The sequence below is a fragment of the Labrus bergylta genome, chromosome 10 (assembly GCF_963930695.1).
Source record: "Labrus bergylta chromosome 10, fLabBer1.1, whole genome shotgun sequence".
Taxonomy (NCBI): Eukaryota; Metazoa; Chordata; class Actinopteri; order Labriformes; family Labridae; genus Labrus; species Labrus bergylta.
The window spans coordinates 10,020,790-10,036,695 of record NC_089204.1 but is presented as its reverse complement, the minus strand read 5'-3'; the positions used below and the strand labels follow the sequence as shown (position 1 = coordinate 10,036,695).

The following is a 15,906-nucleotide window of genomic DNA, read 5'->3' as shown; positions in this document are numbered from 1 at the left end:
AAAATAATTTGATATTTGGGGTTGGGCTCAAAAGTCGTCATACTGTATTACTACTGTAGGGGGCAGCATCTGTGTATTTCGTTCAGTAGAAGAAGAAGTTATCATTGTGTGCATGGAGAGACAGACTCCAGAGCCGAGTTTTTAGAAAATACCTTCATAATTTGACCGAGCATTAAGGAGAAGCGTCCCTAAATTTGCATTAAATAAAGACTGCAAATGTCAGCTGTTTAACCGCGGAGAGCAAAAGCGTTTTTGCGGGAAATGTACCGCGGTCGACCGCCACCGAGAGGGGGCTACAGGCCGCCGCCGTCCAGGCCTTACCAGGCACCAGGTTACAGAGACGACAGGGGCCGGCCCAGGGCTCCGTACCATCCTGGATACCCAGACCATGGTCACCAAGAATCCTACCGTCGCTCTCCGCCCCGCAGGAGGTACCCTTCCCCCCCATCAGGAAGTCACCCAAGCGGAGAGTACTGGGCCGGTGGTCCACCGAGAGACGTGAGTCCATCAGCCTTAAAATGTGGATAAGGTTAAAGTGAAAGAAAATATTTCCCCCAAAACTCTGATTATTCAGCGTGACTTTCTCTTGATGACGTGAACACTGTCCGACAGATTTAGTAACATCCATTAGTTAAACCAAACTACTTTCAAAATAGTGCTGATCTTCTGCAGCCTTCCTGGTCCATTGTGTGTAACACTTCAGTTGTTATGAGGCCTACATTTTAGCTTCAATTCTTACATTTTCCTGACCAGCACATACTATAAACCACCAATGACTTAAATCCATAAATGTCCAAGTTTAACTTCTTGGTCCTTTCTCAAAAACACAACGTGCAGCTGAAAGTAAACCTACCCTTTTCGTTTGTGTTCACTTGAATGTTGATGTACAAATATCTGATATAACATCTTTATGTTTGCAATACATGTCAACTAAATTAATGGCAGATTCAATTCTTTAAATGATGGAGTAGTTATCTAGCTGACTTTAAAAAAACAGGAACATGATTACCTCAACACTGGTGCGTTATTTTTGTAAACGGAGACTTTTTATTGAAGAACCTGAATGTGTTTCCTGTATAACATGTCTATATGTGGCCCAGAACACCACCTCCAAAATGTGTTGAGAATTGTGCAACTTACGACGTGATTTAAGGTTGAAAGTGATACCAGTTAACAAGATGAAAAGTACATTTAGTCAACTCACTGTGTGATCATCACAAAGCTCCCAGAATCCAGATAAAGGACAGCAGAATGAATTGTCCATATTTGTATTCAGAGTTTCAGTCCATGAATCAATTACTCAATTGACAGAAGGTCATCTGAATTGTTTTTTTTAGGGAAAAGTGGTAAAATTGCAAATACTTTGCTGTTATAGCTTCTCAGTTCTTGTCATATTTGATTGTTAACTAAACCCATTCAAATGTAAAAGCAACTGGCGTTTTATGTATGTTCTTGTGGTATTTAAAGTTGATTATAAAGGACACAGGTGGAGGGACAGAAAGTCCCACCTGGTGGGTATCTAGGGCACTAAGATGTCTGTACAGGACAGCAGCCACAGGGATGATAATACTGTTTAATGAAGCATAAAAGTGTGATCAAATCACATAAGTGTGAAAGACTTCTACAGCAGGTATCTTTGTGTGCATGTGTTGCAGAGGTCTCCATCACCACGTGGATCTGTTCCCCTTGATCACAACTTGCTCATCACTGTTGGCAATGAGCTAACAGGACCTTCTGGCTCTGCCCCCCCACGCCACCATGAAAGGTACTGGTTATTTAGTGTAAATGTAAAAACAGTATTTTTTTGCAACTGGTGCTGGGGAAAAAAGCTTTGTCACGTGAATGCCCTGAGGTATTTAAGAACATTTAAGGATATAATTAGTTATACAGTATATGTTCAGTAAGAGTCCTGTTTTTGTGCAGAGACTACCCCCCTCGTCCCGCGTATGAGCGAAGCAGAAGCCGAGGCCGTAGCCGACCTGGCAGCCGAGAGCGGAGTCCGGACCGAAGCCGGGCCAAGAGTCGAGGACGTAGCAAGAGTCGGGCGAGGAGCAAGAGCCGTCCTCGCAGCCACAGTCGGAGTCTGGATAGGAGCAGGGCCAAGAGTCGAGGTCGGAGCAAAAGCCGCAGTCCAGATCGGAGCCGGGCCAAGAGCCGGGGCAGGAGCAAAAGTCGTCCCCGCAGCCGGTCTCGAACTAGGTCCAGGTCTAGGTCACGAGGTCGGAGCCCGGGGCGGGGCTACAGCAAGGCAGCGAGCCGGGGTCGCAGTAAGAGCAGGCAAAGGAGCCGCAGTGTGAGCAGCAGCTCGAGCTCCAGCAGCAACGATGACAGCGACAAGAAATCCAGAATAGAATTCAAAGAGCTAGAGACAGCTCGACGCAGGAAGGAGCTGGAGGAGATGCTGGGTCAACCCACCAAATCTATCCTGAAGAAACGCAACGACTCAGAGGACTCGCCTTCACTGCGGGTAAATCCTCTAACAAAACACCTGCATTACCATCACATTTAAATAACATTTCTGACAGAGATGCAGATGTGTGCCAGTTAGTAATTCTGATCAGGAATATCTAGCTTTGTTTCATTTTGATGAACAAAACCTGAATCTGTTTTAAATGTAAAAAAGCTGGATAATGGAATAAAGGCTAACTTTAGTGGAATGTTTTTATATATATATATATATATATATATAAGTTGTTGTAGGACAGGTGACATTTTTGCATCTTCAATTTCTACAATTATCATATGTAATAAAAAAATATCTCCCTAATATCAGCCAAAAATAACAATCTGTTGTTGAAAATTAGGATTAAACAATAATTTAATTTGCTCTGTTCTAGATAAAGTGATTAGTTTAATTGATATAAAATGCAGCAGATTCTCAATAATAGTCACTAATTTAAGGTTATCCCACTCGAGTCATGATGTCATCACAGCTGTACGAGGTGTGCATGGAGGCATCACTCTGCTCTGTCTTTGTGTTCCAGAGCTTGGACTCTCCCCGAGGTGAGAGCTCGAGCTTGTCTCGGGTGGCTGAGCAGCTGCTGCAGGCTGTTAAAGGCATGGAGCCTCACATGGTCGCCACCATGTTGTCAGAGCTGCGCTCAGACCCACACATGGCTCACCGGGCTGGCCTGGATGCTGAGATCAAGGAAATCCTGAACCTGCTTGGGGGGCAGGCAGAAGGGGGCAACGCTCCGGAGAAGAATGAAGATGACATCGAAGACGAGGAGAAGTTCCTGTATGGAGACGCTGAGGAGCAAAAACCACCTCCCTCATCTGAGCCACTCAGGCACCACGGGCTGGATCTGTACGGAGACGTGACAGAAGATGCACTGTATGGAGACTACCCTCCACAGATGGCTGTCAGCAGTCAGATGTATGGCCTCCCACAAGGGGCCTCCCCTCACCTTTCAGTCCCCCCCACAATGGGGGAGGTGGACATGAGGTACGCAAGCCGGCCCACCATCAGCCCAGAACAGAACATCAAGATCCAGGTATCGAATCCTGCCTACCCGCCGGGGACAGAGCCTCTTGAGGAGGGTGAGCGCCAGGCGGTTGAGGAGTATGAGAAGATCCAGGACCTGCTGAAGACCATCGGCCTGGACCTTGGTGTGACTGAGATTAGCAAGATGGCTGCGAGGACCAAAGAGCGTCTCCATGGTAACAAGCCCCCTCCAAAGACACCAACACGCAGACGGTACTCTTCTGACAGCTCTGATGACAGTCGGCAAAGCCGGGGCCGCAGGAGGAGGAGCCATAGCGGCAGCTCCAGCAGCAGTAGTAGCAGCAGGAGTCACAGCCGTGGCAGGGGAGCAAGCTGGAGCAGCAATAACAGCAACAGGAAGAGCTCTGCTCCACCCAAATCACACAAAGACAGAGACATGAAGGAGATGAAGGCTGGGCGGAGCGAGGCAGCTCTGCCCCAGCCGCCACTTAAGCTGCCACCACAGCAGCTAACACAAACGACTGATCCCAACGCAGTTCCCTCTCACCCTGGGGTGCCCATACCCACATACCCCCCCTCACAGGTCCACAGCATGATACCCCCAAACTACCCCCCGCCAGGGTATGGCCAGTATGGAAACTATCATCCCTACATGCACCAGCAGTGGCCACCCATGTACCCACCCCCTATGACAATGCCTCCCCAGACTGGCTCCGAGGAGTTCCCCCCCACGCTGCCGTACAATCAGCAATACAACAAGCCAACCCCAGAGCCAGGGGCCAAAGGTCAGTTTATTCAAGGTGATCCTTTATTAAAGGAATATTCCACCTTTTAGAACCTGTTAGTGATGTAGAAACAGCAGCAGGAAACCACAAGTTCAGCTGGGGGTCCATTTGAGCAGTCACATTTACCAATGTGTGAAAGATATTTACAATGACATATGTGTTTATTACCAGTTAGTTGTATCTCAAATCTATTAGTTTAGGGTTGTTAGTGATTGACAAATCCAGACCCAGGTAAACCTCAGAGCATAAGACGTATTAGGTGACAAACAGCCTGTGTTTAGGTTTGAAACTGTTAATGAAACAAGAAAGGAATAGCGTTTAGTGATTCAATAATGAAAACTATAAATCACTCTTGAAACATATCATGTAAGTTAAAATGTCAGGATCAACTCAAAAGTAAGCAGTTGTCACTAGATGTTTGTTTTCATGTAGTTGTTGCAAAACAACGTGTAACTGGTGTTGGTTGTTGTGTTGGCAGGACTGGGAAAGAGCTCTGTTCAGGACGTGGCGAAGGGAAGCTGTAAAGTAAGCAGCCATGACAGGACAGTTTCAGAGGAGCAGAACAACGAGAGCCAGAAACAGAAGGTTTGATCCTCATTGATAACATTGAGCCATGGATGAAAGTGACAACCTGGTTCAGCTTCAGGCAGATAGGCGTATTTACCATCAGCTGAGATGATTTTTTTGTCTGTATTCAGGTTCTGGAGGAGAGAGAGAAGCTGAAACAGGAGAGGGAGACCAGGATGAAGAAAAAAGAATATCTGATGAAGGAGCTGGAGAGACTCAGAAAGCAACAAGGTGAGCTCACACAGAGGCGTAAACATAGACATGTTGTTCACCTGCCCAATGATCTTTGGTCCAGATGTTAGTCATTCACATGTCAGTGCTGTTATATGCTGTTAAAAGCACTAAAACAGAAGTATTACAGGCAAAACATTAGACTTGACATGAAGACTGTTAAGGTGATCAAAAGAGCGTTTAGTTAAGATGACAAATTACTGGATACCCCATTATCGATGTAGACATGTTTTCATATTCCCAGGTGAGCTCCTCAGAAAGAAGCGCCGGGAGAAGGACGGGCACAAAGACCCCCTGCTGCAGGAGATCAGCCGCCTGCAAGAGGAGGTCATGACTCAGATCTCAAACCTGCGCAAAGAGCATGAGACTGCCGAGAAGAAACGCAGCGAAATCGACAAGGTAGCACTAATCCTAGGCCTGAACCCGTCTGACCGACCACGCAAGACGGTCAAGCAACCCGAGGAACCTGAGGAACCGGAGGTCCAGCCACCAAAGCTGCCCCCACCAGAGAAGAAGAAACGGTTGGCTGATAAGAGTCCAGAGAGAAGACAGACAGCCAACAGTTCCACCATAAAGGTACAAAGATCTGCAGAGGAGGTAAAACAGAAATTAGTTCAGAAAGAATTTCTGTTCTCAGTCATAGCTAGGGCTCACTACTCTGTGTTTACTTGTACGTAAATATCTCCTCAATTATCAGCATGTTGATTTATGTACGTGTTCAACATAAAGGATTATGTTTAGTTAGCTTATTTCACAGTTATCAGTCAAAGGGATGGATAGGATTTATGATGCAAACAGAAAAAATGTAAAGCTAAGTCTTAAAGAATTGGTATTAATTTACCTGTTGAGAACCGTGTGTCTGCTTTATGTTGATGCTACTTTTATACATCATTTTACTTCGCATTCAAGTTTGTTGCTTATTTGACGTCATTCTGCCTCACTGCTAAGCCGCAGTTGAAACATGTTGCAGCAAGAATGCTCAAAACAACACCGACAGTGAAGCTTTAGCACTTCCTCTTTTATCGTTCAATGTTTCCCTTTGTACAAAGGGACAGAAACTAGCACTTCATAGTTTTACAGTTTGTGGCGACTTTTTGTGTGAACCTCCAAGTTGGCAGCTTTCAAGTAAAGCAAGCTAATGGGGTAATAACGTTTGGTGAATTAATCAGCCTTCTCACATTAAAGGCCTCTTAGGAAATGGAGGGAATGTGTTATTTAAAAGACTAAAAGGCTTTTAATTTGAAACAGCTGTGTCGGCAGTGTTTTACTCTGCTGAGCTTTTCAAAAAACTCCCCCTCGGTTTTCTTTTACTACACCCACCATACTATTTTAAAAAAATTAAGTTTTTTTCGTCCTACAGAGGAATCTGCAGTCAGTATTATTTTTAGACCTGACAAGACTTAATAATCTTAAACCTTGAACATAAATATACTCAGTAATACAATGTGGCGGAAAGTCTTTACAACTAAAGTAAAAAAAAAACAGAAAGGTAAAGGGAGAACAGGATACGGTATTCAACATTTTGACCAATTTTATTATGTTTTTTACTTGTTGTGACTTCAGAACTGAGCTTAAACTTTAGAATGTGAATCAAATGTTACACTCGGTATAAAAGCGATGGTCGGAATTTTGCAAAATACAACTTGCGTCTTCGAGGCTGAAATTCAACAAAGGTAAGAAACTTTTATCCTTTCAAATATTGTGGAGCTGAGATGTTTGTTTTTTTCCTGTGTGAATCCTGACTGTGTTGGCTTGTTTCAGCCATATTGACATTCCACCATCTTTGTTTCTTGGCAGACCTCAGTGGAACCACCGTTGGCGCCAAGAAGACCATCCTTGGACAAGACACCTGTCAGCGCACCGCCTCCGCCTCCAACCCCGCCGCCAGATCCATTTGATTACTATGATGCTGGAAACCACTGGTGCAAAAACTGTAACGTCACCTCTGGTTCCATGTTTGATTTTTTCACGCACTTGCACAACAAAACGCATCGCAAGGTTTGTCATAGTTTTCATTTTTCATACATTTTCACAAAATGTCTTTGTCCTCATGTCAGATGTACAATATCGTATCTTCATTTTGATTGTTCTTTTTCTTTTCTTTTTTGCTCTGAAATGAGGTTGGTTTGATATTCTCGCACGAACAGTGCTTATATGTAGGTTCTTTTAACATTTAAATATCATGTTCTTTTTACAGACTCTGGATCCATATGACCGGCCGTGGGCTCCCACACCTACTAAAATCGCAAAGAACACTTCATCAGTAGAGAAGCTTACTAAACCAGCCAAAGGTATTTTGTGTTTTACTGTCATCATTTTCCTTCAAAGTCATCATCACTTTTTTTTTCCCCCCAATGACCCGCTGAATTTTGTAAGCCGTCTTCTGATTCCAGGTGGAGCTCAATATGGATCTCTGCTGCACTTTTTCTATCTCCTTAATGAAAACATTTTAACGAAGTGACAGACTCATCGATACCACAGAGGAGACTCCCGTCCACACATCTCTGATGTCAATTCATTTGTTTTTCATGTCTCAACTTAACACATTGGAAAAGTGTTGATGTGTCAGGCTACTCATGACCTCCACTTCCTGTAGGAACCCTGGTATTACTGAGCAGTATGCACTTTTCAGTATACATCATCTGTTTTCAAATATTTTTATAATGAGATGTTCCTTCTCTAACCACTTCCTGTTCTGATAGGTACTTGCAGTCGAGACATCCACCAGGTAAACATGATTGACAGTTAATTTATCACCACTAGAGGGTTGAAATTGTGTCGCTTGTGTTTTGCTGCAGGCTCGGAGTTCTTGCTACCTGTCAGAGGATTCTTCTGCCTCTTGTGCAAAGAGTTTTATGGAGACGCCATCTGTGCAGAAGAGCATGTCACCACACATACCCACAATGAAAACTACAAGGTATAACAGTTAAAGCAGAAAATCGCCAGATTTGAATAAACATGCATAGTAGAAAAATCACACCAGATAACTCCAGGATGCTATTTACGAACAGATTAAATTGTGGATTGGAAAGGATTTCCTCTCTAACGTTTTTGGCTTCTTAGTTGTACATTTTATGTCTGAAAAGACAAATGACATTTAAAAAGAGTCCAGGTTATCCAAAGGCGACACTGGAAGAAGACGTTGTCCCTTTAGGTACAAACCATTGGTTTCAGACAACTAAATGACTGCAGAGTTAGTGGAGTGAATTTTTCAGGCAACTCCTTTAACTAGTGTCATATTTACTTTGTCAAGCTTCCTGTCAGACAAATAAGCTTAATAAAAAGTCTTTGGGTAAAAAAATGCATAAAAAAAATACATCCCTTGGTCACTACAAATTAGGCGGTTTAACAAATGTGATCTGTAATAGTTGGGTTGTTTTTAAGGTAGATATCATGAAAGCATTATTTACCTTTTTCAGCAACTCACCACAGAAAGTGATTTTGAATATTTAGAAACCTCATGAAAAAATATTAAAGGTTATTACTGTCCAAAGCACCCATTCTAGTAGTTAAAACATTTGGGCAAAAAAGTTTTGAAAGTTGTTAAACTGTAGGAACAATTTGCTGGCCCTCCAAAAAATACATCATACATATTTAGATGTATATCACTAGCAATGCAAAAAAGGAAGAACTGTTATTTTCTTACAATAACATTGTGTGGAAGTGTAAATGGAAAGTGAAACAAAAAATTGTGCAGCCACTTGACATACCAAAGTAGTATCCAAAGATTTTCATTTGAATATTGCGCTTAGGTACTTGTGAGAATATTGTGAGCTTATAAATGAAGTGCATAACTCATTGAGTTAGTATGTACATTATTTCAGTTGTTCTTCCTTAATAGATGTTGTGGTTACAAGAATGAAAGTGTTTTTGATGCATTTTCATCTTTGTCTTTATTTTCTGTTTTGCCTCCTCCATCAGAAACAAATGTATGAGAATCCATTGTATGAACAGAGGAGGAACCTTGATCGACAGGCAGGGCTGACCTTAGAGACAAGTGGAAAGAAACGCAAACATGAGGACAGTGAGAAGGGCAACAATGACAAAGAGGAAAAGTCCAAACACAAAAAGGAGAAAAAGGAAAAGGACAGAAAGAAGGAAACAGATGACACTCTTCAGAAGGAGGAGAAACTTCAAGTAAAAAAGGAAGAACAGGAGGGAAAAACAAAGCCAGGCAAGAAAGAGCAGGATTTTAAAGATCCAAAAAGCTCAGATGGGGAGAGGCCTATCTACAGCAAAAAAGATGCAAGTGAAAAGTATAAATTCATCAAAAAGGATGATAAATACCGCTACAACAGAGAAGAAGGGGAGGCTGGTAAATACAGCAAAAGAGAAGAAGACCGATACAAATATGGTAGAGAAGAAGAATTCCGTTATCGATATCGCAAGGATGAGGATGACAAATATGACCATCCAAAATATGGGCCGAGAGACGACGAGAGTCGGTATAAATATGGTAAATCTTCAGATTTCAGATCCAAGAATGACAGAGAGGAAGGTAAACCTAAAGCGGAAAGGGAAGCTTTTAGAAAACTTGAACCAGAGAAACCAGCAGCAAAACCAGAGGTTAGCAAGGCTGAACCTCCAACAAAGCCCTATGACCTGCCCAAAGTCTTCTGTGGACCCAGCCCTGCCATGAGGGCAAAGCTTCGCAAGCAGAGTCTGGAAGCAGGCAAACCAGCTACCCCCGCTCCAACCACTTCATTCGGAAGGTTCACATGGAAAAAGAAGGAGAATGTTCTGGCAAAGGAGGCACAGAAAGCAGCTGCAGAGTTCGTCAAGGATGACGAAGATGCTTCAATGCAGGAACCTGCATCGGTGGAAGATTCTTTTGCTAAATCTATGGCTGTTGCTAAGGAGATTGCCCAGAAGCTTAGTGGTCATCAGACAATGCCTTCTCCCTGGGTGTCAAACACTGGCAACAGAGGAAGAATAAGGCCAAACCTGCCTGCACCAGCAGCAATAATGCGGAAAGCAGCAATGATGGGTAAACCTGCCCCTCTTAATACCTTCCTCTCCATCAGACCCCAAAACACAACTTTACAAGGGCCTTCTCCTAAAGACTTACCAACATTAAATGAACTTGCAAATACTGTTAGTTTACCATACATACCAACGCATGCAACATCAAGGGCTGAACCTCAGGTAGTTGGTGTAAAAGCTCTTTCCCAAGCATCAGGACCTGAGCCTTTTAAGCCTAAAACTGATCCACCAGTCTTTGGACCTGTCCCATTTCAAGCCAATCCTGCACCACCTGTTTCTAAATCTGCAATACCTGAGGTCAAACCCCCACAACCCATTTCAAAACCTCCACCATTCGAGGTGCAGCCTGCACCCCCAGTTTCTAAACCTGCTCAAATTGACACAAAGCTTGTGCCATCAGATTATAAACCTTTGCCATTTCAGGCTACCACTGCATCATCATCTGTAACCACCTCTGCCCCTTCTGCGTTTAAACCTTCACAGCCAACAATGATAAAAATCGTGTCTGATGTGGCAGCTCCTGGTGTACCAGAGAGTGAGCAAACACGTACTGTGTTTGTTAAGCCTCCACCTTTTATGAAAATTAGTGAAGGAGCTCAAAAGTCTGAGAAACTTAAGAGTACCCTGGCTGCTGCCAAGGCCAAGGACTTATTTGACATATTCTATAGTAGTGTTGGTAAATCAAACTCCTCAACTGTCACCAAAACAGCAACAGACACAAAAGCTGATGGGAGTAGTACCAATAAAAGTGAGCTTTCTACCCTCCAAGTACTAAAAACTCAACCACAGCATCAGTTAGTTAGTCTGTCCCAACCCCCAGCTGTTGTCTGTACTGCTCCACAACCTGACTCAAACAAATCCAGTCCCCAAACCCAGCCAGAAATGTACAAGAATCCACCAGGCCCCCTAATCCAGACAGAAACAAAAAAGAATCCACCAGGTCCCCAAATCCAGCCAGAAACAGACAAGAATCCACCAGGCCCCCTAATCCAGACAGAAACAAAAAATAATCCACCAGGTCCCCAAATCCAGCCAGAAACAGACAAGAATCCACCAGCTCCCCTAATCCAGCCAGAAACAGACAAGAATCCACCAGGTCCCAAATTCCAGACAGAAACAAACAAGAATCCACCAGGTCCTAAAATCCAGCAAATAACTGAGAAAACCCAACCAAGTCCTCCAATCCAGCCAGAAACAGACAAGAATCCACCAGGTCTCCGAACCCAGCCAGAATCAGACATCCAAATTGCATCTGTTTGGTCGTTGCAGCCTACCCTAGCTCCAAAACCTGATGGTGGTCCTTGTGAAACAACTTCACAATCCAACCAACCTATACTGAATCGAACATCCTTGTCTGAGGCTCAGAATGCACCCCAAAACCAGTCCTTGATTTCTAGACCTGCTTCCCAAATCACTGCACGAACAGATGCTGAGCTAGAACAAGCATCTCCAATCCAAACCGACCCACAATCTGATCCCCTAACAAACCAGGACACCCAGCCCAAGTCTTATCCAGAGACTCATCTTGATACAGTTCCAGTTCCTGAACCCAAAGCAGGCCGAAAAACTAGAGGCAAAATAACTCCTACAAAGAAAACTGCTGCAGCCCGCCCTGTTCGACAAACCAGATCCCAAACCAGATACCAGACCCGACATCAGCAGCAGAGCCAGTCTGAGCCTGAGCATGAGCTTGCCTCAGGAGATTCTGACTCGGCTGCTTCAGACTCAAAGGGGCTTGACACATCAGATCCTGGCCCTGGTTTGCAACCTGGGGAAGCAGCAGCTGGTGAAGGTGAACCCACGATGGTGGAGATGACCCCTGAAACCTTGGGCCTCCCCTCTGACATGACCTCTCTGGACTTTGAATATGACTTTAATTTTGAATAGGAACTCACCAAACATCCATTTGTCCAAGATGTACAGAAGATCAGTAATTTACTGGACATAAAGGCAGCTGGAAGTGGTGAGAATGGCACTCACACTGACAGACTTGTGACTTTTAAAACACCAACCTTCATCTGGCAAGTTTGCCATATACCTTTTTGTTGTCAGTGGTCTTTGGAGTCTAATATTTTGATGGATATCAGTTCAGTTTTACAGCACATTGTTTTAGAAACACAAACCAAAAATTCAAAGAATTGGAGTATTCAATTCATGCCTCTGCCTTCACAGTCTGACATAAGAAATGATGCGTCTGTTGTAGACATCCCTTATGAAACTTTACTGGAAACAGACAATTTAACCCAATGCAATTGATTGAAAAAAAAATGCACTCGTTAACAATGAACATAGAGGTAATACTTCTTAGGTTGTGTTGCTAGTCAGTGTTCCTGTCTTTCCTGTCACAATGAACGCAAAGAAAAATGTAATTGAGTTCAATTGTCTACTTTTTGGACAACAGTGGAGCTTTTTGAAAGTTACAAGCTCGGTTATGTGCCCAAATGGTCTGGATCTAATTGTCACGGTTCAGTGGCTTCCAATCTGTGTTGAAAGGAGAAGTGTAAAGTGCAAGACCTATGACTTATGGCACCATTCTTTCAATACAATGACGCAAGTTAAAAAGTTGGGCTCATAGACTATATTTAAGAAGTGGAAATAGAAAGAATTGTACTTTTCTTGCAACTGAAAGAGCTGAATTGGCTTCTCGTTTGAAACCAAGAGATGCACCTCTTTTATATGCCATATGATTAGGACCATCACCTTAGTTTCAGTGAATTGTTATTTTCAGAAAGAAAATTTGAAAATCTCATCTTCAACTCTCACTCAAGGCAGCATTACTCTGCTGTCCACCTACGTTTTGGTCATGTAGCATATATCAGACTCAACCGACAGCTTTTTGTCAGTGAAATAAATTGATCAGGCTTTGACCACATGGATATTCACCTTTCCGTCTGGACTAAGTGGAAGAAAGATGGACTTCCTCAGAAACAGTTTTGTCTTTTGTCACGTTCGTAGACTAAATCGCCTCTTCCTCCTCATGCAGGTAAAGTTATGTAATCATTTTTTTTCTTTTTTTCTATTCCAATTCAGACTCATATACGTTTATGTTCTTCCTCTTTGAATTATTACAATGTGTTTCTGATGCAGAGTTCAGGTGGTGAAAGAAAAGTGGCAGCATGGACCAAATACAGCACAGTTAGTTTGAAAACTGCATCTTTACGTGTTCGAAGATCCAGAAGGGGATTCTTTTGAAACTACATCAGGCTTCTCCCGATGTGTTTGAAGCACTGAACTGTATCTAGTATCTCTGTGTGGGTCAAAATAGAAACAAACTGCTAGTCAGTAAAATTTTGTTGCTTCAAGTAGAGTTTTAATAAAGTTGATGAAAACAATCGGCAGTGTTGTGTTGCTTTTCTTACATCCAACATTGAAAATGGACTCATAATCCAACTATATATTCAGTTACTACCGACCAAGTCATCTGATTAAACAAAAGGATATTAATGAGTGCTGAAATGGTGCAATTAAGTACATCTCTCTGCCTTGGCCAGTTTTTTTTTTGTGAATGCAGTTCATTAACATTACAGCAAAATGGTTTTGATGAGTCCCATTCAAGTGGCAGAAATAGCTATGAAGATGCAGTCTAATGAATTTTATGTCAACTAAAATGACTCCTGTTAATCAGTTTTAGTTTCATATGCAGCTTGTTTAATAGTTGTATTTAAGCAATGTCACACTTGAACTCGCAAATGCTGTACTGAATATATGCACACTTTGGTCATCTGTTTACCCATTATAGCCTGTTGGATTGAAAGCCAATTTTTCTTATCTTGCCTTACGAAGGGAGGTTAGCAATAGAGGATTTCCAGCCAAGACTTAATTTTCCGTGCGCTGCATTGTTTACAGTCCGACTGGCAGCTTAAGAAGTGAGAATGTGGTCGGTTTAGGCAGAGAAACTAAATCTAAGGCAGGATTGTTAGCTGCACTTGCATGTTGACATCTCTATCGACATTAATTAAAGTAAATCGTCCTAAAAAATGACTGCTGATGGGTTCTAGGTTTTCAAAGTACCTGATAAATATACTTATTCATTTCAGTGAAATGTTATAGTCTGAACCCATCTCTATGTTCCCACAACTCAAGTTCTCTTTCATGTGAGCTGAAAGTGTCAGTTAATCAATTGGTTATTTTTACGCAATTTTTAGTTGTTTGAACTGTAAAGTCAAACATTTTTATAGTTTGACCATTAAGCTGTCGTCTTGGAGGAATTACCAAAAATAATCATATATGAGGCAGATCTGCTTTTGTCTTAAATAAAACTAATATAATGAAGTGATGAATTGCTGCAGCTTGATGTACCAAGTAAAGCTCCAACTGGCTGTTTATTTGTCTCATAAATGTCTGACTATGGATTTTTCGGGTTTTAACAATGAATGGAAATAATCTGTGTGAGGAGTGCAGCAGTTTTTTGAATGTTTCTTTCTCCAGCCTGAACCTGAGCAGATTCACTGACACTGAAGACAAATCTTCTGCAGAAAGGTAAGACAGCCAGCTTCATACAATAATGAAAATGAGAGTTTTAATGTTTTGTCAAAAACAGTAGACTAACATTAACATTTGTTTCATATCTATTGTTCTTTTTGTTGTTGTGATGTTTCCTATATTCTTATACGTTTACAGTTAACAGATAACATGCTATGCATACACTGTGAAAGGCGTTTAATAATGAATTTGTCTAATGAAGTGCGTTTGCATCAAGAAACGTTCTGTTTTTTGTATGAACAAATTAAATTAAATAAAAGCTGACTCAACCTGATGACAGAGTGTCTGTGTGTTTGTAATGTAGCCTAAATAAAAAGTAATTACGATGTGTATAAGAGTTAGGATACCGGTGCTTCATGTCAACCTGCTCTGAGGGATTTGACCATAAGAGGTGTGTCAGGTCTGGGATTTTAAGTGGCAAGTGTTCCGATTGACGTAGTTAGTGAACTCTAAAGTTCAACATATTGACCTGAAGGTGGCGCCAAAGTTTTCTGTGAGCAGGGAGGCCGACAACTATACTGTGTCGAATTCATAGACTGTACATTAGAAGAGATCCGGGTCACTGTTTATACATCCTGATTTTAAATATAAGTACTAAAAGAAGAAAACGTGCTGTTACATATTCTATCATTAGATTGATTTATTTTAAATCATGAAGTAATGTAAAGGTTAGCCTTCTTATAGAGCTATATTTATTATTGTTGGTAATATGTATTGTTTGGTTTATAAGAAAGGCTATCACAATGAAACCTTCATAATGTTCATTTTGACGAATTATATTAAACCCTGTTAATTATTATTAATGGGCAACATTCAAGACTTAAAGGAAAGTAGTAAAAAGCTCAAGAAAGATCTTTATTTATTCCGAAGGGAATTCTTGTGCCAGATTGCTCCGACTAAAGCAACACACAGGAGCATCAAATAGGCCTATGTAATCAGAGAATTACTAAAAGTGTTTTACAAATTCAAACAAACTTTTCCTTAAAAGGATCATAAATTAGGCCTATAATACGTTCAGTATCTGAGTAAGTTAAGTACAACAAAAATGGTTTTATTGACGGAAATAGCTGACAGTTCAGAAACAGACCTAGGCTCATTTTATTCAAGACTGGGTCTGAACTGTTGATGTTTTTCCCATTTGAGATATTTTAATGAAATCTACAGACTCAAATAAAGTTTGAGAGCTTCCAATTTCTACTTAAATTCTTATCTTGAGTCAGTATGGCCTATGAAGGTCCATTATTTATGCAAAGGACATTTAGTAGGCCACTGTTGGAAGTTGTTTCAAAGAAGAAAAGTAATGAATTAAATGAATAATATCTTTGTTGTTTTATAAATAGTTTTTCAGGAATTCAAATTGCATCTCACGGTCCTCATTACATCAGCTATAAATCAGCTCCAGCTGTTATGCCT

The 15,906-nt window shown here is 41.7% G+C and overlaps 1 protein-coding gene across 2 annotated transcripts; it reads left to right on the top strand.

Moving 5' to 3' along the window:
* Positions 1–108: 108 nt before the first annotated feature.
* On the top strand, positions 109–13,343 carry znf318 (zinc finger protein 318). 2 transcript variants are annotated; one of them, XR_010667074.1, is made up of 12 exons: positions 109–498; positions 1,656–1,765; positions 1,924–2,467; positions 2,985–4,230; positions 4,709–4,815; positions 4,929–5,028; positions 5,273–5,604; positions 6,826–7,026; positions 7,226–7,319; positions 7,827–7,945; positions 8,950–12,994; positions 13,099–13,343. XR_010667074.1 is itself a non-coding variant. In XM_065959731.1 (11 exons), exons 1-11 carry the CDS (start codon positions 262–264, stop codon positions 11,896–11,898), a joined length of 6,039 nt encoding a protein of 2,012 aa, XP_065815803.1. In that variant the 5' UTR covers positions 109–261; the 3' UTR covers positions 11,899–13,343. The 2 variants fall into 2 exon arrangements, 1 of the variants encoding a protein (XP_065815803.1); XM_065959731.1 differs by having other exon boundaries at positions 8,950–13,343.
* The last annotated feature ends 2,563 nt before the right edge of the window (positions 13,344–15,906 follow it).